Source organism: Mustela nigripes, chromosome 14, assembly GCF_022355385.1.
Source record: "Mustela nigripes isolate SB6536 chromosome 14, MUSNIG.SB6536, whole genome shotgun sequence".
In the NCBI taxonomy this organism is placed as follows: Eukaryota; Metazoa; Chordata; class Mammalia; order Carnivora; family Mustelidae; genus Mustela; species Mustela nigripes.
In genome coordinates, this window is record NC_081570.1 from 102800963 (window position 1) to 102825668 (window position 24706).

General features: G+C 42.8%; 1 protein-coding gene across 1 annotated transcript; it reads right to left on the minus strand.

Moving 5' to 3' along the window:
* Positions 1-400: 400 nt before the first annotated feature.
* REG4 (regenerating family member 4) lies at positions 401-12429 on the minus strand. The gene is made up of 5 exons (XM_059374404.1): positions 12363-12429; positions 9589-9686; positions 5926-6063; positions 4247-4352; positions 401-468 (listed from the first exon to the last, which is right to left on the minus strand). The coding sequence occupies exons 1-5, from the start codon at positions 12427-12429 to the stop codon at positions 401-403; spliced, it is 477 nt and encodes a 158-aa protein (XP_059230387.1).
* Between the last annotated feature and the right edge of the window lie 12277 nt (positions 12430-24706).

A 24706-nucleotide genomic window follows, 5' to 3' on the forward strand; every position in this document is an offset into this window, starting at 1 on the left:
GTCTGAGCAGGAGAACGTGGGCACTAGAGAAAGGGCAGAGGGGTGCAGAAGCTGAAGGGGGCTGGAGGCTCATTCCTGAGGTTCCTCCTCCTGTCTTCAAACCTTTACCCCTGACCATCCAACTCCCGGTTACTTCACCAGTTCCCTCCCCACTCTGAGACAACCTGCTGTGTGGAGGAGGAAAGCAGAGGACCATGGAGATACATCCCAGGGTGACTTTAGAGCTAAAAGCCACTGTCATACCAGTGTTGAGGACTTGGCCCCTCATAAACCTAGAACAGTGAGTGCAACAGGAGCCCCAGCTGCTGTGTTTACGCTGAGATGACGGTGAGATGCAGCCAGCGCACACAGGGAAGGGGACCGGGGCTTGCACGATGTGGGCACAGCCTCGAAGCATGTTCTATGGCCGGTATTTGCACACGAAGTGCTGGCGGTTGCTGCATTCACTGCTCTCCCAGGTCAAAAAATCTGTAAGACAATAAACAAACAGTGAAACTCATCTGGATCTGTACTGCATGGACCCGCGTCACCGGAGGGTTTTGCCCGGAACACCGGGGAAGTTACTGCCATGGTTCATTTCATGTGTCGCTGGGCTGGGGTGTGTTCCCGGGTGTTGGGACAAACACCAGTCTCCATGTGACTGTGAGGGATTATTTTTTTAAGCTGTGATCAGTATTTAAATTAGTTGACTCTGAGTAAAGCAGACAACCCTCCATAATGCGGAGAATCATCCAGTAAAAAGACGGAGTTTCAAGGAGCAAAGAATTCTGCGTCCAAAGTGCCTCCGATGCAGCACCATGACGTGAGTGGTTGTGGGGGTCTCTAGTTGCGGGGCCCGCCCTGTACACATCAGCTCTGCCAGCCCCAACGATCTCAGGATCCACGTCCTTGAAAGAAATCTCTCTGTCTACATGTGCATCCTGTAACTTCTGTCTCTGGAGAACCAGACAGTCCTACCGGTATTAACTTTGTTCCCAGAAAGAAAAACAATTTAAATGTCAATTGCAGAAGCCCCATGCCAGCATCCCTTCAGAGGGAAGGCAGAGCTTGACATGAATCCACAAAAAGTGGGTGTCCTTTGTGTTTGAAACAGGGTGCTGTGAGGATGTGACAGTGATTTCTCCCAAGTTCACAGCTGAGGCACTAAGCAACGCCTGTTTGAAAATCAAAGAATTGGAAGCTGCAGAGCCAGTCACGGCCCACAGGCCATCCCTGTATGAAGAAGAACCCAGAACAAGGAGGAGGTAGTCTTTTGAAAGCGAAACATCTTTGAGGAGCGTTTCAGCTGTGGTCACGCACAGAGTCGCTCAGTCACGGCGTGGTGTGTGCCGCACAGAGGGAGTCTGGACGTCTGCCTGCCTCTGACCTGTGGTTCCCGCCCTGGTGCCTCCTCCTTCCTCAACACCAGAGAAGCGTGTGGAGGCGACCACAGCCCTCCCCTCCAGGTTGCGAGAACCATGAGCTTACCCTACACTGGGAGAAGCACCTCCCCTTGTACGTATTCAGATAATTTGTACTCTTGGTTTGCCCTTTTTATGGCGGGGCGACTGAGGCACAGAGAAGTAGGAACTCTGCTCCAGGTCACAGTGCTATATGGAGGAACTGCAATCCCACCCCAGGCATTCAGAATGCAGAGCCCATGATCTTGACCCCAACTCCAGTGGATATGAAATTTCTCTCTGAATAGTTACACCCTCATTATCGTTATTAAATGTGTCAGAGAGGACCAGTAGAAATGTCAGAAAGCACTGGGAAGTGCAATTTGCCAGAGTCATAAGAGAGTTCCACTGTGCTGCAGAAAGGGAGTCGGGGGGGTGGTGGTGGTGGTGGAGAAGAACCAGTGGGACAAAATGCCCCAGAAGGGTCATTCAGAATAGATAGAACAGAGGAACCAGTCCCATCACACATGGGATGTGTGTGTTTGGCTGTGTTTTGATGCATTAGTCTTACATCAGTCTTTTGTGTCTTAAAGAAAATATTCAGCCCCCGAGTTGGTGGGGCTAAATCTGTTAGACAAATATAAAGTGACACTGATGGCACCAGGGGAAGGCTCTCTAAAATTCTCTCCTCCACCACTCCACCAGTTTCTCGTTAATCCTTGTTTTTTTTTTTTAAGATTTTATTTATTTATTTGATAGAGAGAGATCACAAGTAGGCAGAGAGGCAGGCAGAGAGAAAGAGAAGAGGAAGCTCCCTGCTGAGCAGAGAGCCCGATGCGATGCGGGACTCAATCCCAGGATCCTGAGATCATGACCTGAGCCGAAGGCAGCGGCTTAACCCACTGAGCCACCCAGGCGCCCTCACTAATCCTTGTTTTGTTCCTTGTGTTCTTCTGGCTTGAGCACTTCTGGCCACTCAGAGCTGGGCTGAACGAGCCCGGGAAAGGAAGAGAGTCTGAAAGATCAGTGTTTTCAGGAGGACGTTAGGTTTCCGGGTCCCACTCAAGTGGTTTCGTTCCTAGAAACTTGCCCCTGTGGACGTGGACCAATGGGAAAGACTTGGGTTTGAGAACTTGGTCCTGTTGAAATCTCAGTCAGGAGAAGGACTCTGGAGGGTATCTGGTCCATGGCTTCCCCAAAGCTGGTCCAGCCTGCAGCCCTAGAGTTGCAGATATTGTAGGTCCAAAATGATGCCTAGAATTTGTATTTTAAAAGTGTTCCTCAATCGATTCTCCTCGCACCCTGGACCTTCTTTAGAAGCACTTTTAGCAGCTACAGTTGTCCACTTTCCCTTGGTTAACTCTAGTGATGGGATTCTCACTACTTCCTGGGGGTAGCCCATTCGATTTTTGGGTAGTGCTAATTGTTCAAAAATTTTTCCTTTAATTTAGACAGAAATCCACATTTTGTTGGCTTCTACCTATTGGTCTCACTTGTGTTTCTTCCATCTGGGCTGTCCTGAGTCTTTCACAGCAGTGGTTGTGTTCTCTGCAAGTCTGTGAGGAGTCCTTCCTTCATCAGTGAGGAGACCCTCTTATCAGGAAGGGTCTAGACTTGGCCTCAGAGTTTGTGCCTTCCGTCTACCATTCACCCTTTGCTGTAGGAAAGTTTTCCCGCTCTTTTTTGTGCACATAAGCTTTATTCCTCATACGAGAGCCACTGCCTCATGTCCCTGAGTCCTCCGTCCAGGCCTTTCCCAGGCCGACTTCCTGCCTGGAGGGGTGTCCTGGTGACACCTTGGGACCTTTTAAATCCACCGGGATGTTGTCTTTGGCATCAAGTAGCCTCTTTTATCTTTGATAATCTGTTTTCTTGTTTTACAACGGAGATCTTCCATACCACTTACCTGCTGTGGTTCTCAAATATGAGCGATTTTGCCCCTAAGGGACATTTAGCAATGTCTGGAGACATTTTTGGTGGAAACAACTTGTGGTGGGAAGGGCGGTTCTACTGAGGTCTAATGATTAGAGACCAGGGTATCCTAAACCTACGATGACAGCCTTCATTACGAAGAGTTATCCAGCCCCAAATGTCATAGGTACAAAGGTCGAAAACTCTACTCTATTTATTTATTTATTTTTAAAATTTGACAGAGAGAGATCACAAGTAGGCAGAAAGGCAGGTAGAGACAGAGGGGGAAGCAGGCTCCCTGCTGAGCAAAGAGCCTGATGTAGGGCTTGATCCCAGGACCCTGAGATCATGACTTGAGCTGAAGGTAGAGGTTTAATCCACTGAGCCACCCAGAGGCCCCCAAAACTCTATTAACATAAAAAGCAAGGAATGAAAGCAGACAAGAGAAAGAAGGAGACTCATATGAATTTGCGCAGCCTGCCTCTGAGGTTCTGGGCCCTGCACTTTGGGGACAAAACTCAGGGCAACATACAAAAGGGCAGAATTCAGGCAAAGAGGAGGTCTCCCGGGCACCCCTAACCATCAAGAAGCCGGCAAAGGGTCCTCTATTTTTGTACCCAGTAGTCTGGGTTTCCTACAGTGTGACGTCTTTCTCACTCATGGCTTGAATATAGTAGGATTTAAAAATAAATGTATTTAAGGGGAAAGTGAGTGGATTTAAAAAACGTATTAAGTAGATAACTGAACAGCTGGACCTTGGGTATGGCCATGGTTATGAAGTGGTCACAGCTGGCTGAAGGTTGGTCCACCATGTCCACGGCAAGACCACTGTCCTGTAGAAACGGAGTTGCTGGTGCAGATGGGGGAATGGAGAGTGGCTTCCAATTTTGCTCTTATAGGTGAAGCGCAGGAGCTGGGATTCAGGAAGAGGCAACGGGCAGTGCAGGAGAACTTACCGGTCTTGGAGCTCATCCCTGCACAGTACTTGTTCCCACGCTGGAATGCTCCAGACCAGCTCCGGTATGTATCCAAGGCTCCATCAATCCACTGCCACTGCTGTCTCTGCCGGTGACCAGAGATGGAAGACAGTTAGTCTGCAGGCCTCCCTGCTGGGCACTCCCCTCCAGCCATTTGGAAACTTGTAAAAATGTGTCACTGCAAAAACTGGGGAAGCCCAGAAATGTGCACCGGAATGGAACATGGAAAACTCCCCCCACTTAGTCAGTGAGAGGAAAACGCCAATGTTTTGGCCTATTTCCTTCTGGTGTAAACATTTTTCTGGATCACAGTATTTTTGCATGCTAACATATGAGATGATCTTGAAAATACCTCTTCAATGGTGCATCTTGCTTCCTAAACTTTTTTTAGATAGTAATGATGTACTAGAATTTGCCTTAATTCTGTTGATGATAGTTACATTGTTTCCAATTTACTCCCATTATAAAGAATACTGCCATGAACAACTTTGTTTCTGGAGCTGTTTCTGTTCTTAAACTTACTTCTTAGGATAGAAACCCAGAAGCAGAATGAAGAGGTTAAAGGACATCATTTGTTGAGGGTACTGATATATATGGTCAAACTACTTTCCAAGCACTTTTCAGTTGTAGGAATTTAAATCCCCATCTACTGGACAATTTCTTTATATCCCTAAAAATAGTAGGCATTAAGGGTAAGCTTAATAATTAATACATTGAATAATTAAGCAAAAGCTTTGTGATCTGACAAGTGAAGTTACATTGCTATTTTAACTTGCATTTCTTTGATAACTAGAGACATTGCACAATTTTTAAAGGGTTTTATGAGCTATTTACTCTCTTCAGTTATGAATGTAGAAAAGTAAATTACCAAAACACATCTGGTATAAATAGATGTAAATATTTGTCTGGACTCTGAAGGAGAGAGTTCTGATTGATAGCAATGTGAATACATAAAAATGTATAATGAATTGTATAAAATACTGGCAACATCTATGGCAAAGTTTTGGCAAGAAACAGGAGATTTCTTCTTGCGTTTCTGATGTCTGTTTGGGCTAATGATAGAAGTGCCACGAAGAATCTGTAAACTGCAGGTCCCACATACCTCTGCAACCAGCCCAAAGACCTCACATGCCATTCTTTACAAGGAGGTAGTGATGGAAAGTGAAACCAGGGTCCAGTGAAAAAAGTTATGGATGACATGAAAAACACAGTAGCATCTAGGAAAACGCTTGGCTGAAAGTTCCTAACTTTAACTCAAGATCTAATGAGTATTAGTAAGCTGGGTCCCCTAACAGGGGTGTGTGTGTGCATGTGTGCATGTGTAGTGTGTGTGTACACATATATAGGCATATATACCTATATATACTTACAAACTTTTTTTAAGGCTCTGAAAAGCCGGTCATGGAATGTTCTAAGATTTGGAAGGAATTTATTTAGATAGAAGTTCTATAAAACGATGCCACTGAAATAATTTCCTCCACAGAGGGACAGAAGGGAGACCCACAGCTTGAGGCTTTGGCCTCTATGGATCGGAGGCAGTGACTGAAGGAGACCCACAACCCACGGCCCTGTCAGTAGGGCTGGAGGCCATTTCCCAGGCTAGGGACTATCTATCCGGCTTTCTGCAGGGGGCCTCTGTGGGCCAAGTCTGAGGTTACCTTTTCTGGGTCGTGCAGGCCGATCCATACAGGCTGGATTCTTTGGTAGCCACTTATGTAGTTCGCTACCATGGAGGCTTCGTTTTCATTCTGAAGAGACACCAGGTGGGCTCCGTTTCCATAGGACTGACACTCGATCTGTGGGCCGGATGTAGTGCTCATCACCTCTTGAGTTTTAAAAGCGTCATCCTCACCCCAGAACCCCAGGGCACCAAGCGACAGGGAGTGCGCAGCCCCACCTGCTCCAGAAGTTGAGATCTACACCCCGTGATTCTGCCTGTCTCCAGAGGAGAAAACACAATTGCCCCAAGCGTGGAGTCTCAGAGGAAGAGGCAGCTGGAGGCAAGGTCGTGAGCTTCAGGGTCCGTGGACGTGCCTGGGGTCCTCCTGGTCTTGCCTCAAGTTACTGTATGTGACCTTGACAAGTCACATGACCTCTCTGAGGCTCACAATGCTTATCTGTGAAGTTGAAGAAGTAAATCACTCTGCTACACAATGGACTTGTGGAGGGATATAATGGCTATAATTAAATATTCTAATTCTGCATTTCAACAAACCTAAGAAATCACTGATTATAAAATGTGCCCTTTGTTTCATGTTCCATTAGAAAAGCAAGAGAGAAAAAGTCAGTGCCACTTTCTTTAAGGGAACACTGATTTCGGAGGTGTTTAGACGTGATAAGGATTCGTCTCACACCAGAGAGAATAGGGCAGTGCTCTTCATGGTGCACCTCCAAAATGATGAGCACCTCAACACGCTACCCCCATTGAATCTTCACGCCGATCTCAGGAAGTAGAACCCACCTGTAGTTTATGGTGGAAATGCATGATCAGAAAAGGGTGTCAGACTGAGTTGCCCAAGAACAGAGCCCCGGTCTACATAACTCCCAAGTTCGATGTCCATTCTATTTTACATCATTTATTATTTATTAAATTATTATGAAATGATTCTGGCTCTATCTTGCACAAGAATAGTACATTGTAAATTGTAAACAGTGTTCTGTACATTATCTTTATCTGGTACCAGATAGGAATAGTGTGGATTGTCCAAAAATCTATGATGCTCCCTCCAGGAGTGGGGAGATGCCTCAGTTATTGGTTTAGAATTGAAGATCCCGTGTTCATGACTTTCTGGTTCTAGATTAATGTGCCCGTCTGTTTGCTTGTCCTGAGCAGTAGCCACAGGATGTAATCTAGTTGGGGTTTTGAGTATCTTTATCCCAGTTAAACCAGACCAGGGGTTGGTGTGGGAGCGTGGAACTATCTTATCTCTCTGTTGCAACTTTTTAAAAACTCAGCTCCAGACTCAATTTTGTTTTACTGCTCTATGTCTTTTTTGATCCCAAATTCTTGTTCTTCAAAGATGCTGCCTTCATTCCTACTCAAGAGAATGTGATCTGGATTTTTTCTTATCACTTCCTGAATGATAATCCCCTTTTGTTTCCGGTATTGGCTGGAAGACGTGGCCTAACCGTTCCCTAACCGGAAATTTACTGCTCAATTAAATAAGACAAACTTTTACATGTACGTATCTTATAGCTAGATAGAGATACCCACATATTTCATGCTCTTTGGGGGTTGTGTTACAGGAGATGCGTACATGGTAAAACTTAATTTAATACAACGTAATTGGATAAAAACATGGCTTTGGCTGTGGTTGCTATTCCAGTGCTTCCCTTTGGTATCCTGCTTATGATGAGATGTGGTTAGAGTTGAGTGTTTGTGCTGGCCTCCCATTTGCCAACCACTTCACAACACCAGAATGCTTCCACACCCCTAACTTCATTTGACTTTTGAACTTGGGAGGCCTGGAAGTCAGAGAACCAGTCAACATTTACTGAGACTGCCAGTCACCAGGGATTCCTGGGACAGAAGGGAAACGGGCTCCAAGTGGTTCAGTGAGCTTTTCCTCCAAGTTCCAACTCCTGTTAGTGAGGGAATTTGGCCTGGAACCAAGACCTCTCTGCCTCTCGTGTCCGAGATCAGATGTACCCACCATTTTCATGGTCCCCTTCACACCAGGGCTCTCAAGAACTGAGATCGACCCTCAGTACTGGCAACTAGTCAAGCTAGCAGCAGTGGCCATGGTAAAGTTTTCCAGCACTTTCTCTGCATTCTGATCAGGAGTAACCGGTTAATTCTGCTAAGGCCCCAGATCAATCGTGTAGACTGTTTTTGTCTTGAGAACCTCAACTGAGTACTTAGCAGGTGCCATAGGCTCTTTGAAGTTATTTTAAGGAATCCTTCTGAGAAGCCCATGGGGTGAATTGTCATCCCCATTTTAAAACAAGAAAACCAGTCAAGTGAGGTATGACTTAACTTTGTAAGGCACTGTTAGGATTGAAACTCATGTCTGTTTTACTCCCAAGTCCTCCAGGTTTCTTCCCCTTTGTGTTGGCAGAATCCGTGTTGGAATCTCTGGAGACAGGCAGAATGGGTGGTCTTCCCAGATTTCTTCCAGTTGCTTCTCAAGAATTGAGGAAAAGTTCATTGCTCTCCATCAGCTTTCTTTCTTTCATCGAACAGTGTCTGGGAAACCCCTTCGTCATTTAGTGTTCTCTCTCTCTCTTTCTTCCTCTCTCTCTCTCTGTAACTATCATGCACGTAAGCCCAGAAAGCATTGCATTAGGGCTGACTTCCCTGGGTTTGTTCCACTAGTTACTCTGGGTGTGACCTTGGAAGAGTTAGTCATGATCACACTGCATGGAAATGTTCTGTTTAAATACCACACAATCTTGCACTAGTCCTACACTTCTTTTTTTTTTAAGAATTTATCCATTCATCTAACAGATGAAGATCACAAGTAGGCAGAGAGGCAGGCAGAGTTGAGGGAGGGGGGAAAGCAGGCTCCCTGCTGAGCAGAGAGCCTGATGTGGCTGAAGGCAGGTCCTAACCTACTGAGCCACCCAGGCATCCCAATCCTGCACTTTTTAAGGCCACAGATGACTTTGTATTCCTGATAGCTATCACTTGGTAAGTGCTCTGTCATTGCTGAGTTAGTTATATACAGAATTCTGAGGCCATTCTGGGCCCGGGTCACACCACATTTTCCCATAAGGTGCCCCCAACTAATCACATCAGTTCAACAACCACAACCCAGAGAGACAGCAGCATGGGCTCCCCACAATCCTCTGAGGTAAAGTGGCTACTTGGGTATCTTCTAGACAAAGCCTCAGTGAAACAAAACCAGTACCTTTGTGGGTGGTGTAGACAGTGAAGCCTTCCATTTGTTTAGTCTGCTTCCCTTTCTGTCAGGGCTTTCTGAAGACCATGCCCCAGGCCTGTCTGCACCCTGGTCTTTCTGGTAAATCAGATACAGCAATTCAATGATTCTTTCTAAAGGTCTTTATCTTCTCATTCTCCTGTTTGTGTATTTCTGTCCTTCCTCTGGACAGTGACCTCCTTGAGGGTAATGGCTTTTTCTTGTTCATTCTTACGTCTTGACAGTCCATCTAGGGTCTGGGCATAGAGCACAGGCCCCAGCAATGCTTTGGGAACTGAATGAGAGGAACACACAACTTCCTTATCCCCATTTCAGCAGCCACATGACTCCTCAGAATGTCTCCTCAGAAGGACCCTTAATTTTGAGTCACATGAGACCAGCAGCTCTGGGTGGCCCCTGGCTTTAGAGGTACCTGTCCAAGCATGGGGCAAGATTTCTTACCTCAGCCTCGGGCCAGCTCCTCAGTTTCCGGAAGTAACCATAGCAGTTAGACATATAGTAAAACCATCCAGGAGCACAGCTGGGTCTTATGAGGATTTCTGCAGAGACATCAAAGGGCATCACCAATTAGGATGGCACAAACAATCACGTCCCACCCTGTGAAGTTTCCAGAATGATGGGGAGGCTGGGTAGCCTGAGGAAGGACCCTGCCACGCTCCCCAAACTTTGTGCCGTTAATCTTTCTTTCAGCCTTCCCCAAAGGGAACTATGGTCTTTATAAGGCTAAGTGCGCACTGGAGAAAAGGAGACAACTGGATTCTTTGAGGATTGCTGGACACTCGTTCTGAACTGGGAGACTAATCCAGGAGACTCCAAAAATCTCTGTGGTCTGTCAGAGCAGAGCTTAGGGAGGCTCAGGTGACCATGGAGTTTTAGACGGCAGGCCCGGTGGGACCCTCAGCCCACCCTGTGATTTTTTCCCGGTTATGGAATGCACCATTGGAACAGACATACTCAGCAACTGGCAGAATCCTCACTTTGGTCCTAAGGTCAAACAGCCACAATTCGAGGCAGCACCAGAGTGGACTAGGAGCACAAGTTGGCAGTTTTAGGCATTACAAGGAAGGAGTGGTGCTTTGGGCCAGAGTTACACAGGACAGGTTAGATGGCAACTTGGACAGAATCGAAGATGGGTGAGCTGGGCTGTGAGTCAGTAGTGAAGGGGCATGTGAGGCCAAGAGGGTGAGCCGAGGAATGGGGGCAGAAGCTCACAAGATTGCAGAGCAAGAGTGAACACTGAAGTCTGCCTTGAGTAGAGGGGATCTTTCAGACAAGCACGGTGGGAAGGACAAGGGGAATCATTAAGCCTGGAAGCTAAGGAAACTGTGACAGAGAGAAGCACAATCTCTTCCTGCTAGTTGCCTTAGTGAGGGGGCCATGTCACCATATCTGAAGGTTCAGGAAGCAAGGAGATGACTGGCAATGCAGAGGGCCTAGATGATGAAGGGAATGCTAGGCTAGTACATTTGGGCTTCGTGACCCTGTGGCTGTGCTCCAAGGCTAGACATGAGTGCAGGGCTCCTCCTGCTCCTAGACGATATCCACAGATTGTTGCCACACAGCGAGCCTTTCATCTCTCCCCACTCAAATGACACCCCCGTCCCTTGTTTGTCCCATTCTCTGGTTTTATTTCATCCGTGCCTATAAATCCCTAGGGACTAACTATGCCTTTTTTTTTTTTTTTTAAGATTTTATTTATTTATTTGAGAGAGAGAGAGAGTGCACGAGAAAGCACGAGAGCGGGGAGGGTCAGAGGGAGAAGCAGACTCCCTGCTGAGCATAGAGTCTGATGCAGGACTCGATCCTGGGATTCCCAGATCAGGACCTGAGCCGAAGGCAGTGGCTTAACCAGCTGAGCCACCCAGGCACCCAGACTTCCTATGCTTTTAGATAAGCTTCCTACTCTGGCTAGCACGGAGGGCTCTAGTGACCTAGCCCCACAGCCTTATGCAGCTGGATCTTCCTATGCAGCAATCCCAGAAAGTCTCTACAGCGGGAAGCAGGATCTGTAGAGGAGCAGTGGAGGGACCGGTGGGCATGTCCTGGTTCTATCACCTCTGAGGGACAGAAACCAGAGAGCTTTAGTGAAGTCCCAGAGCAGGGCGATTGGTTTCTCACTCACAGGGTTTAGCTTGGGTGAATTTCAAGTCCCTGCAGGGCAGCCAGAACCAGAAACAACAGGACTCTAACTCTCTGGTTAGGTGGCTCCACAGGAGGGCTTGGGGGCTGCTTCTTTCATACTCTTGCATGGCTCAGAGAAAGTGGCTGAATCCCCCAGGTGCGGAGCAGCCATAAAGATTGAGAGAACTGGTGGCTGGCAGTCGGTGTGGGGTAGAGGTCAGAGAGCCTTTGAGCAGAAAGGGGACACAGACCTTGAGCCACGGACACCCATGAGGCCTGAAGAACACTGCTTCTCTTCCTTTGTCCTCCCAATGCATCTCCCCTTGGCCAAAGTATTCCCCAGGTTATATACATGCTCAGGCATGGTTTTCCTCACAGAGCCACATGGGACTATGAGAGGCACCCCAGACCGGGAGCCAGAATATCATGTAATCTTGCTATGTGATCTTGGGCAAGTCCTGACTTCCTTTGGGCCTCAGCTTCTTTGTAAACACAATAAAGGCATTATACAAGATGTGCCCACATTCCATTTCTTTCCATTTTGGATGTTCTATGATACGTATTTTTAGCTCATGTGTATAGTTTTCTTCCTGCTTTCTCTGCTGGAAGATCTTAGGGTATTGATTCCTACCTTGTTGACATGTTACTTTGTACTTGATTCTGGGTCTACATGGTGTAGGACCCATCTCTCCAATGAGGCTTTAAGTCCCTTGCAAACCAAAATTGCTGGTATGTTCAAATGGGAAAACGATGCATGAATGTTGGGGAGCTCTAATTCTAGTTCTCGCTCACCAACTGCTAGGTAACAGATGCTTTAAATACATTATCTCCACCCTTCACCAGAAACTTGTAAAATAATGATCATAACTGACACTGAGTTGATAATTTCTCTATGGCTCACAACCACACGAGGTTGGATTTGTTTGATTCTACAGTCCTTGTGATTTTCCCCACATGACCTTGTCCTTCGTTCCTGTCTTTGATATCTATTGCCTGTGGCACCTAAACATCATGTGGGACGAGTGGAGGGCCGAGCCAGTGTGCTCCATGAACACTGGCTGTCAGCTCACTTCCAGTGAATGACTGATACTCACCTCCCAGGACTTCAGTGCTGGCTACGCAGCTCAGCAGTAGGAACAGACGCATGCTTTGGGGGGTCATCTTCCTCTTCTCCGGAGAAGCTGAAGTGCTTTGGAAACCTCTCCTGTAAGGGTCTCAGAGACCTTGTGAGTTATCCCTCGAAGTTCCTGGATTTGCTTGAATCTGCAATCTGAACACAGTAGGTGAGACAGACCCAGGAATTTAGATGGCAAATCGCATACGGAGGAAAAAAAAATAATTTTCGGGATTAACCCAGATTATACAATCAAGGGACTCTCAAGATAACTGTAGATATTAGGGGTATTTAATCTATGTCACCTGCAAGGCCTCTGGTCCAGCGCCAGAGACCTAACTGTGTTGGGTTGAAGAGTTTAGTAGTCTGGAAGAAGGCATTTGGTCCATTGCGAAGAGCCTATTCCTGATATTCTCAGAAGGACCAGAAGAGGGCGCCTAAGGCACGCTTTCGCACAGATGGGGCAGTAATGGACTTTCTATTGAGTCAACTCAATCAAATCAAGTCAGTCCCAAGAGCGAATTTGTCTGTGTTAGCATTAAAAGGGCATATATGGTCCAATACCCACTTTTTACAGATGAGAGGACCCGAGGTCTATGGGTATTAAGTGGCTTGTTCCTTGTCACACAGCTACAACTAGATACCCTGACTCCGGTCAACCCTTTTTCCTTCACGCGTAGGTGATAACCACATTTTATTTTTTTTAAAGAAAATGACTTTATTATCTTCCCCATCACCAGACAGTACATGAACTATTAAAAGATCCGTGACAAACTGGAAAATAGGAAGTAAATTCTATCTCCCAGAGAAAAACAATTTAGTGAGTAGCTTATGGACATCTTTCTATGTATATATGTCTATGTGTTGGTTTGTGTAGCATTTTATATAAATCGACTCATAGAATTCTGATAACTGGTTTTCTTGCTCAGAAACTGATCAACTGTAATGAACCTTCTTCCCCTTGAATAACTATTATGCAGTTTTGGTTCTCTCTTTAGTATAAATGTACGTACACAGGGCTGTGACTTCACAGAATGTGCACGTTGTCACACTGATACCCTTAGCTAAAATGCCTTCTGGATGGGCTGTTCCATACATTCCAGTAATAGCACATAGACAGCAATGCTGGTTCCCCCAGACTTCAAGGAACACCCAATTTATCCATTTTTTTTCTTGCTAATTTTGGCGTAAGAAAAATCTCACTGTCTAGTATTTTTAAAATATTCATAATTATATTACTTAAATTAATAATTTAAAAAATTTTCAAGATATATAAAAAGTTGAAGATCTTTTTATATAATGATTGATTCGATTTTTAAATTTTTTTGTTAAATTTTTGGTTTATACCTTTGCACATTTTTCCTGTTTGTTATCTTTTTTCTCAGAAATCCTTAGGGCCATTTTTGTGCATTTGTTGTCTTTCATATATTATCAATATTTTAATATTAATACCTTAATATTAATATTAATTTTAAATATTTTATATTAAATGTTTTAATATTAATACTAAAATAGTTTGTATTTCTTTTTAAATTTAATTTTGTTTTTTCAGTGTTCCAAGATTCTTTTTTATATCTTTTGTCACACTGAAAATTTCAAAAATTGTCATATTTACCTTCTCCTTTAAACATTTGGACTTTATATCAGAAAAATGTGTCATTACCATCCACATAAGATTAAAATATCTACCCATATTTTCTTTTATTTTCGTCCATCTGGTATTTATTTTAGTGTAAGCATATGATTGGGTCCAAGATTTTTTTCCTAAAAATTATTAGGATGAGTAATTCATTGAATCTTCCCTTGAGCATGCTTTATGATCCAACAATCAGAATACATATTCTAACTATCAAATAATAGATTGTTTAAGAGGAATGATGGAACATAATGTTCAAACTTTCCTGGATAATCTACATAGGTCCATGTAAGCAGTCCGACACAGTGTGAATAAAGAAGAAAACCAAACGATGAAGATTTGATGGACCCCCCGCTCCCAAGCATTTTACATCATTGTATTAGCCCTGCACTTCTCTAACGAACCTCCCTTCAGAAGGTGATGGAGGTATGTTCAATGTTCTCCAACCCCCTTAAGACACAAACAGCAAGGACTTCTCTGTCCAACCAACAATCTGGAGGGAAGGGAGGTAGAGCATCTTTTGGAATAACCTGTAAGTGGATCTTAACAAACTGACATTCATTGGATGTTCACATGTCACCTAATCTAATCATAACTAGGCTGCCTTGTAGTTATCATTAACTTATTTTACACATGAAAACACACACTTCATTGAGATTAAGGAACTCTCCCAAAGTTTCACAGCTGCTAGATTTCACAGCCAAGATTTAACCCGGTGCTGACACCAAAGGCAATGCTCTTTACAGACAGAGAAGAAAGAAATGCATAGTTCGAGTAGAAAAAACCAGCAGCACAAAAACCCAGCATCCATGACTAACATCATTAGACCCAGAGCTTGTCATTTCTGGCCTAGTGAAAAGCTAGTAGAAGAAAACAGATGTTCAAAGAAAGCCTTCTGCCCTCAAACGGGTGGCGATTACCTGGTCAGCCCTCAAGGCTTTGAGGACCCCTGCCTTCTTCCGTGTCCTGAGAGATCCCAGGCAGTTTCTTGAGTTCTTATATCTTCTTGCTTCCGGAATTACGTGGCCCTTGCTTTAATCATAGAGCAATAGTACTGCTTGAAGTAATAACCCATCCATAAAAGTCTTATCTGTAGTCAAAGTGAATGCATGAGAGGCGGCTTGAGAATGAATTAAATAGGAGAGGAACCCCTCCTTATTTGTAAATAGTCTTTCCTTTCCACCCCACCTTATCAAAACTGACGACATCCTGTAATCTGTTAGAAGACAGTCTTCTCTCCCCGTATTTACCTTTTTTAACTCTGTCAATTTTTTTTTTAAGATTTTATTTATTTATTTGACATAGAGAGAGCGAGCACGCACAAGCCGGGAGAGCAGCAGGCAGAGGGGTGGGAGAAGCAGGCTTCCCGCTGAGCAGGGAGCCTAACGCAGAGCTGGATCCCAGGACCTGAGCCAAAGGCAGCTTCTTAACCAACTAAGCCACCCAGGCGCCCCTTCTGTCAATCTTTTTATCTCTTTCTACTGTCAATATCCTTAATTTCTCTTTCCTTTCTATAAAGATGCCCCACTTCAACTCTGGAGAATCAGGATGTGTCTATCTTTGCGGAAACGATTGGCCACCAGCCCTGGATTTAAGTTTATGTGCCTCTGGGGTATGCTTGAGGGGTCCATACAGACTTTCTTCCTTAAGACACCAATCCCATTCACCTCAGCATGCACCCCATTCCTCAAATACCTGTTTTAACTCCTTCTCCTTATTCCTCAGGAACAAGGCACTGAAATCTTGACCTAATGGAGGGCAATTATGTCAAAATAGCTTACAGTGATACAATAATTTATCATACAGTCTTTCCACCTGAGTCATTACCTGAGCTCCTAACAGAATCCCCGGGACTGACATAGGGCATATACCCCCACTTTGCATGGAAGAAACTTGATGTTAAGAGAGAGTAGAGAGCCTGCTCAATCAGGATCATCATACTGGTCAGTGGTGGAGCTGGACCTTGAACTCTGGCCTTCTCTGTTTCCTCACTCACACAGTCTAATGAAGAAAATAGCCTATTTGAAAAAGGCAACACCATTTCCTCCTCTGGTGTAGGTAGCAAAAAATAAACTACCTTGAAGGTGTTGGAGCTCTTTCAACCTCAACGTTAAGGCTGGGAAGGATATCAGGATTTCTCAAGTCCTGGGCTCTTGCTCTACCAGTGAGGAACCTGAGGCCCAGAGAAGCCCCAGGACTGACTCAATACACACAGCTAGTTCGGAGTACAGCTGGCATCAGAAGCTGGGCTTTCTTCCTCTCAGCTCAAGGTTCTTTTTACAACGCTACTCGGCCTTTTTGCCACCAGCTTTTTCCAACCTGTGTATACATCCATGGCAGGACAAGAGAAAGTCATGTTTCCATGGTGTACAAAGTGTACAGTAGAGAACCTCAGCCGTTCAGATGATGCTCTGGGGAAAGAACACAGGGCCTGGCTTCTGGTGGATGTGGGTTCAGGTCCTACTCCTGTTACCTACTTGCTGCGGAACATTCGGCGTGCTCCTGAACCTCTCTGCACCTCAGCTTCCTAACTGTATGTGGTAGGATATTACCAGACGAATTTTGTTTTTTACGCTACCTGTTAAACACAGCCTTTTCCCCTTTAGGCAGCTGGGTGGGAATCATCATTGCTTCCTGACACAACAAAGAACAAAGATATTAATTCCAAGCCTTTTGAGTTCAAAAGCGCTGGTCCAGATGCAAGAGAGAAAAGTTTTGACAAAATATATGCCCAAGGAGATTTCCCAACCCCCAACCCTCACTCTGCTAGCTTCATGTCACAATATAAGAATTTTAAAGTCTTGAGATGAAAGAGGGAAGAGAAGGAGATGAGACAAGAGGATTATAAGCTTCGAGGACTTTAAGAAATCTTACACGGAATCTCCCCCATTAGTTAGCTCCAAGAAAGGACATTGAAGGAACAACATAAAACTCTGAAATGTAAGAATACAGAGGACTCAAGAACTATCTGAACTGAAAAGGGCCTTTAGAATACTGAAGAGAAACATTTGGAATTTTTCTATATGTAGGCACATCATACATGAAATTTAGAGAACCCTAAAATGGCAAATCCGCCATTACCTCCAAAACTAGGATCAGAATAGCACCATACCAGAGTAATAAAAATGGAAGGGAAATAAAAACAAACAAACAAATAAATGAAATATATAAATAAAAATAAACAAATAAATAAATAACATAAAAATAAATAAAAGGTGTGAAAGGAAACAACTTTTAACCCAGAACTATATTCCCACCCAAACAATCAATGAAGGAGGGGAGCATGAAATTAAGACAAGTGAAAATTATAAAAATTTAGAAAGGATATTGTCCACAGTCTGCTACTGAGATTACTGCTCAAGCATGTCTTTTGGAAAAACATAAAATAATCCCTGAAGAAGAGAATGTGGTACAATAAAGAGATAGGTATTGATGTTAAATAAGAATTCTAATGTTTGGAATAAGATTCATAGTGACTTTTAGTTTTTCTTCTTAATACAAGTTGGGTCTAAAATATCAGACAATGACCACAGGAATTAAGAGTTTGGAGTAAAGTTTAAAATTTCATTTCTAAGGTCTGGTGCTAGTTAAATTTACTTGATTAGAAAATTTTCATTTGAGGGGCTCCTGGGTAGCTCAGTGGGTTAAAGCCTCTGCCTTCGGATCAGGTCATGATCCCAGGGTCCTGGGATCAAGCCCCACATCGGGCTCTCTTCTCAGGGAGCCTGCTTCCCTCTCTCTCTGCCTGCCTCTCTGCCTACTTGCAATCTCTCTCTGTCAAATAAATAAATAAAATCTTAAAAAAAAAAAAGATAATTTTCATTTGAGAAGACCTGAGTGGTACGGTCAATTAAGCCTCTGATTCTTGGTTTCTGCTCAGGTCATGGTCTCAGGGTCCTGAGATTGAGCCCTGTGTCAGGGTCCAGGCTCAGTGCAGAGTCCGCTTGAGATTCCCTCTCCCTCTCCCTCTGTCCACCCCCTCAAATAAAGAAGTACATCTTTAAGAAAAAAAAAGAGAAAATTTTCATTTGAGTCTGTGTATTTCCAGAATACAATCTATATTAAAATGCAAACTTTATGTTGTTACATTTATGAGGAAATAGTAAAATTGAGCCCTTCCTCTATCCAAATTTTTAGGACAGCAGGAAAAACCTTCCCATCTTAGCCCCTTTTGTGACTCTGGTCTCTGGCACGGGGGCTCACTCCACTCACATCTGACCACCATCAACACCCCATCAGTATTTCCTGGAAACCACACAAGGTCATGCCTCTACGCCTTTTTCCGTGTCGTTTTTGCAATACTCTTCTTTTTATTTGTTTGGTCATGTTTATTTGTCTTTTAATTAATTAATTCAATAAACCTTGAATGTAATTAAGTGCAAGGATCCTGGATGGGGGGATAGGTGCTGTGGGGAAGACAAGAGGTAAGAAAAAGATCACCAATCTGGTCCCCAGCTAGCTTGGTTTGGTTCCCGACTTGAAGCTTCTCCTTATTCTACTCTTGGACAGCAGAGATGCCTCTCTTGTGCTCACAGACCACATGCTTATATTTAAATTCTATTTTCTGTCTGTCTTCCTAATCAATCTTTAAGCGACTTCGAGTCTGAGATCACACCAACTCATCTCCACAATCTTATGCTCAGGAGGTTTTAGTGTTAAACTGACCAATACCTAAGAAAGAGTAGAGGCTTCCAAACCTGCCCCCTCTTCTTCATAGGTGTTTCCTTCTAGAGGACAAGCAGACTCACTCATGCCTTTCTTTTTCCCATAAAAAAAGTTTTGTTTTGTTTTTTGCTTTCTTTCTTCTTCTTCTTCTTCTTCTTCTTTTTTTTTTTTTTCCGAAGACATTCACCTCATTCTCAGAGGGAAATGTTTTCTTTCCTCTTTTGCAAGAATTCTTACTCTACACTTGCTTGAAGCATTTTGCCTTCATCTATGAAGTGATTCTACTTTACTTCGTAAAAGACTCTTCCTAGGGAAAACATACACATTGGTGTATCTCCATAGATAGATGGTACATTTCCAAAAAGATGAGGGTGGTTAAAAATGCTTAAATCAAATAGAATTTTCTGATGGAAAATAAAAATATAACCTCTTGGCCTGCATTCATAAATATTCAGTAAGTTCTCATCAATTCATGGCCCACTAGTACAACTGCCCTGAAGGATGGGACATGTCCTAATCTGTGCTATTAATGTGGCAGCCATTAACCACATATGGCCATCAAGCACTTGGAATATGACTGGTGTGAATAAGGAGTTGAATTTTAAATTTTATATCATTTTAAAATTAAATCTTATAATAAAATTTTAAATTTTATATACTTTTTGTCAACTATATTTAAATGTAAACAGCTCATGTGGTTGGTTAGTGGCTACTACCCAGTGAAACCAAGAAGACAGGAGAGGGTTTCTTATAGAAACAGACTGATGTAAAAGAAGGGAGAAATTGTTCCTATTCTTGAGGAAGCTTAGAGGCAGAAAGAAACTTTGCAGAAATAAGTCCCAAGAAATTGAAGGAATTGTGGGGAGTTTGTGGAGAAAACTGGACAGCTAAAATTTGAGTCAAATTCAATTTGATCTCCAATCTGACACCTAGGTTATACTTCAGTAAATAATCCTTGTCTTATCCAGTTTTCTGATTCTAGTTTCCCTGACTGAAGCTCAGATGGCAGCAATCCCTTTGCCTTCCTTTCAAATGACAGATGAAAGCCATTCTGAGTCAAAGAGTAGAGTCACTGCTTCTTCATCTGAAGTCAAGAATAAATCGCCTCCAGCTTTAGGATGACAGCTTTACCCATTTTAATTAGTGAACAGTTTCTACTTTGCTGTTGATGCCTATTGGAAGTTTTTTGAAAGGGTCAGTTATCTTTTGACATCTAAACATATCAATACTATTAAATCAGCATGAGAAAATAACCTCAGCCAGTAATGGGCAGTGGGAGCACCAAATGGGATGGTGAGTGTGAGAGAGATCAAAGAAAAATGCTTTAGGGGAATGTGAAAAATGGAAGTCTGATAGAGGGATTTGGAAAAAAAAAAACATGAAATGACTATAACAAGAAGGCAAGTCTTGAAGTTTTTTCTGATTCTAAATCTTAAGAAAATAGCATAAATTCTTATTATTTAAAAAAAAAAAAAAAAAAACCAAAACACTATGGAAGAGTTTCTCCTTGCCTCCTTAGGGAGCAAATTTTTAGTGTTGGACTTAATCCTTTTATATTTGACAGAGATATTGACCATGAACAGAGCTGAAGGCAAACCCTACAACATCCTATGCTCCTGGACCAGTTCTATCTACGGGAGAGAGAAAATGAGTCATTTGAGGAGGTTTTCATTAACTTTTATAGCTAGTCTGAAGAAACTCTTGTTTTGAGGGTAAGTGAGTTTATGCCTACTCACTCATCTCTGATGTGGGGGACTGGTGACATAGAGTAATCTCCCCATCTCCATGTTTCCTAGGAAGTCTATCTGTATCTGTGGAAAGCTCTACCAGCTGGAAAGCATCAGCTGATTTGCTCAAAAGGAACAATGGAAGTTATGCCTTATAAATTGAAAAACTGTATATGCGACTAGCTCTTTTCTTCATCCTTCAGCATTTTCAACTCAGGCTCCCTCTCCTCCAGAAACCCAGCCCTAAGCCTGCCCCTTCTCTGTAATAACATTTTCCTTTTTATGTAAAAATTATTTGTTTACAGGCCTGTTGCTCTCAACAGGGTGTCACTTCTCAAGCACAGCGATGCGACTTTCCATTTCTATCTGCTTATCTTAGATATGTGCTTAAATGGTGCTTAGATAGTGCTCAAAATGTGTTTGCTGGACCAAACTCACTATACTGGAGTGCCCCAAACAGTACCTGACACAAAGAAGACACATAATGTATGTTATCTTCCATCTCCTATATTTTCTTCTAAAGATTTCCACTGACTTGACTGAGCTTATTATCTGAAAACATACCGACTTTACAGATGCATATATGGAGGTGTGAAAAGATTGTTATACCAGGCCCTATAATTTGTTTGCGAGGTGTTGTCTTCAGAGATATTCTCTTGATAAGCAAATTGGGGTGGAAAGTAAGACCCTAAGAATATTGATTAGCAGGATGGAAGCATAAGATATATATCTAAGTAGTTCTGCTTTGGGGCAATAAACATGAAATTTGATGGCAGAGGGGCAAAAAGAGAGGTGAGGGGAGGGTGAGGGCAGAGAGAGAGGGTTGATGAGGCATCGTTGCTTTGCTCAAAAGACTTAAAAACAGGTTTGTCTAATATTAAACCTATTTTTAAAATTATTATATAAACTGTTCTACATTTCACCAAGATATTTATAAATTCTGTCATATTCACAAAGACCTTACCAGACTCTGGATTTGGCTTGTTTTTGTTTTATTTTTTAATTAGTATTTCACTGTATAATATTAATGGAAAATTATAGTATTGTATATAGATTGTGATCCTATTTTTGTAAAAGAACTAAGCTATCTAGGTATTTATGTGTGTATATAGTTATGTGCCTAGAAAAAGCATGCAAACCACATTTCTCTGATTACCCTGGAGAATGAGGTGAGAATAGAAAAAGGGAAGAGGTTTCAATTTTTGTGTAATTCTGCATTGTTTCAAATGGTCACTTTCATTTATCTTTTCGTTTTGTTTTGGAATTCTGGGTGGCTTCAGAACTTCCTTTTCCCTCCTCCCCTTTCTTTCCTTCCTTCCCTTCCCTTTCTTCTCTTTCTTTCCCCTTCTTCTTCAAGTCATTTTATTTCCACTGCATTATCCACTTGTTTCTCATCTCTTGAGTCTTGCCCTATCACATCTTCAAGATGTGAGGGTGAAAATGGATTCCTCTTAATGCCAAATTCCTTGATTAATTGTGTTTTGTTTTGCATTCTAAGATTTTTTTAAAATGATGACTTTACCTTATTAGGTTTAATGCATGCATTTTACACATTAAGCTTGACCATTTTTGACAAACCTATACAGCTGTGTAACAATAACCCAAATCAAGATGTAGAACCTTTTCCATCCGCGGGAAATTCCCTCTTGCCCCTCCCACCTAGGTGACTTCCATCACCACAGATTAGTCTTGCCTTTTCCTTTTTTAAATTTATGTGAATAAAATATGTACTCTGTTATGTCCGGATTTTTCTCACTTGACATAATGTTTTTGTGATTTTTTCACATTGTTGCCTGTATTGATAATTTGTTCTTTCTAACACCCAGTAGCATTCCATTGCACAAATACAGCACGGGTCATTGTTATTATGATTCCTCATTCTTGGTTGATGGACATTTCAGCTTCTGACAAAAGCTGCTATGAACATTGTTAGCCTCTTGATGGATATATGTTTCCATTCCTGGAATAGGAGTGGGATTGCTGGCTCATGCCATGGGTGTGTAGTTAAGTTTGTTAGAAAGTAACAAACTTTCCCATTTTACACTTCCACCAGTAATGTACAAGAGTTCTAAGAGCTCCACATCCTCAATCACACTTTGGCTATTGTCAGTCTTTTAATACTTTCATCTTAAGTCAAAAAGTATGATACTATTTCCTGTGCTATGATTTATCGCAGAGTAAGGGATTAAAAACTACAAAGAAAATGACTTTTCTCTTAATGAGAAGAGAATTCGTATGTGGGAGAATCATAGTCCTTTCTGGGCCTCTTAATTATCTCCAAAATAATAACATTGGAGCAGATGATTTCTGAGGCATTTCTAACTCAGATAATGGATTTGAAAGAAGTCAGGCCAGTGTAGTGTCTATGCATGGCCTTTGGCATCAAGATTCAGGTTCTCACCAGGCTCTGCTATCAATTAGCTGGAGGGCCTTGGGTAGACACTTAGGCTCAAGAGTACTCTATTTTTTTACTAATACAATCAGATATGAATTATACATCTAACATAGGAAAGTTTTGAATATTAAATGAGATAATGAATGCAAGGAGTTTTTCATAGTACACAGCAAAAACTTCATAAGAATCAGATTATAAAATCATGGACACTTTCTGTGGGCATGCTGACAACACTGACTCCATCTTTGGCCCTCCATCTTGTTCTCCCCTCTCATGCACATATGGCCCCACTTCAGATAACTTCCCTGTGCCCTTACAACCATGCCCCTTGCTTTATACAAGCCATGGCTTGAGGTCCAAATGGGGCAGAGAGTGAGCGCAGAGAATAGCCTTATACTGTTTAGAATGTCTGACCTCAGGGTACCTCTGTCAGTAAGTTACCTCACATAAAGTTGTGTAAATAATATGGAGCAGCTTGCTTCATTTTTTGGCCTTAAAGTGAGTTCTCAATCTGGAGGATACTTAACTGGCCCTCCTCTGCATTTTCACACTTTCTAAAGTTGAAAAGATGGTGTTCTAATGAACATGATTAATCATTAGTGTGGTTGACATGACATGATGACACTTTTCTCCTTGTGGGATCTCCAAAGACTTGAAGTACATAATCCCCTCCATTTCCATCCATGTTGATGCACATGGTGGGTACTCATCTTTCTAAGGGCTGAGTTATATTCCATTGTATATAGGTACCACATCTTCTTTATCCCTTCATCTGATGAAGGGAATCTCAGCATCACACTGGGGTGCATGTGCCCCTTCTTTTCACTATATTTGTATCTTTGGGGTAAATACCTAGTAATGACTCCAGGAAACAAACTGAGGGTTTCAGAGGGGAGGGTGTGGAGGGGGTAGCCAGGTAATGGATATTAAGGAGGGCACATGTTATGATGAGCACTGGGTGCACACAACTAATGAATCATTGAACACTACATCAAAAACAAATGATGTAGGCAAGGTTTAAAAGAGCATGTGACCACCAAGCCAGCACTACAAAAAATATTAAGGGGGGGTTAATAAAAGAAGAAAAAACCCAAGAGTGACATGAAACAGAAATTTACAGAGACAATCTCTGGAAAAAAGAACTTCAGGCAACATGATGTCAATAAAAACTTATCTTTCAATAATCACTCTCAACATGAATGGCCTAAATGCTCCCATAAAATGGCACTGGGTTGTAGACTGGATAAAATGAGAGGACCCATCCATATGCTGTCTACAAACGATACATTTGGACCTAAAGGTACATCCAGACTGAAAGTGAAGGGATGGAGAACCATCTTTCATGACAATGGGCCTCAAAAGAAAGCTGAGGTAGTGATTCTCATATCAGATAAATTAGATTTTAAGTTAAAGACTGTAGTCAGAGATACAGAAGAACACTACATCATGTTTAAAGGGTCTATCCACCAAGAAGATCTAGCAATTGTAGATATTTATGCCCCCAATATGGGAGCAGCCAACTACATAAGCCAACTCTTAATCAAAATAAAGAGTCGTAACTACCATACAATCTCCCTGATATGAGGAAGTGGAGATGCAACGTGGAGGGCTTGGGAGGTAGGAAAAGAATAAATGAAACAAGATGGGATTGGGAGGGAGACAAACCATAAGAGACTCTTACTGTCACAAAACAAACTGAGGGTGACCGGGGGGAGGGAGGTAGGGAGAGGGTGGTGGGGTTATGGACATTGGGGAGGGTATGTGATATGGTGAGTGCTGTGAAGTGTGTAAACCTGGCGATTCACAGACCTGTACCCCTGTGGTTAATAATATGTTTATAAAAAATTAAAAAATACTTGAACTGAAAAAAAAATAAAGAGTCATATTGAGGGGCGCCTGGG

What these genes read in the sequence shown, in the direction of transcription:
- REG4 (XM_059374404.1), bottom strand. Translation starts at nt 12,429, where the DNA reads ATGACCCCCCAAAGCATGCGTCTGTTCCTACTGCTGAGCTGCGTAGCC. An exon ending in CAGCACTGAAGTCCTGGGAG is followed by an intron (nt 9,687 to 12,362) that starts GTGAGTATCAGT and finishes ATGTCTCTGCAG; the next exon opens with AAATCCTCATAAGACCCAGC. An exon ending in GCCTGCACGACCCAGAAAAG is followed by an intron (nt 4,353 to 5,925) that starts GTAACCTCAGAC and finishes GGTCACCGGCAG; the next exon opens with AGACAGCAGTGGCAGTGGAT.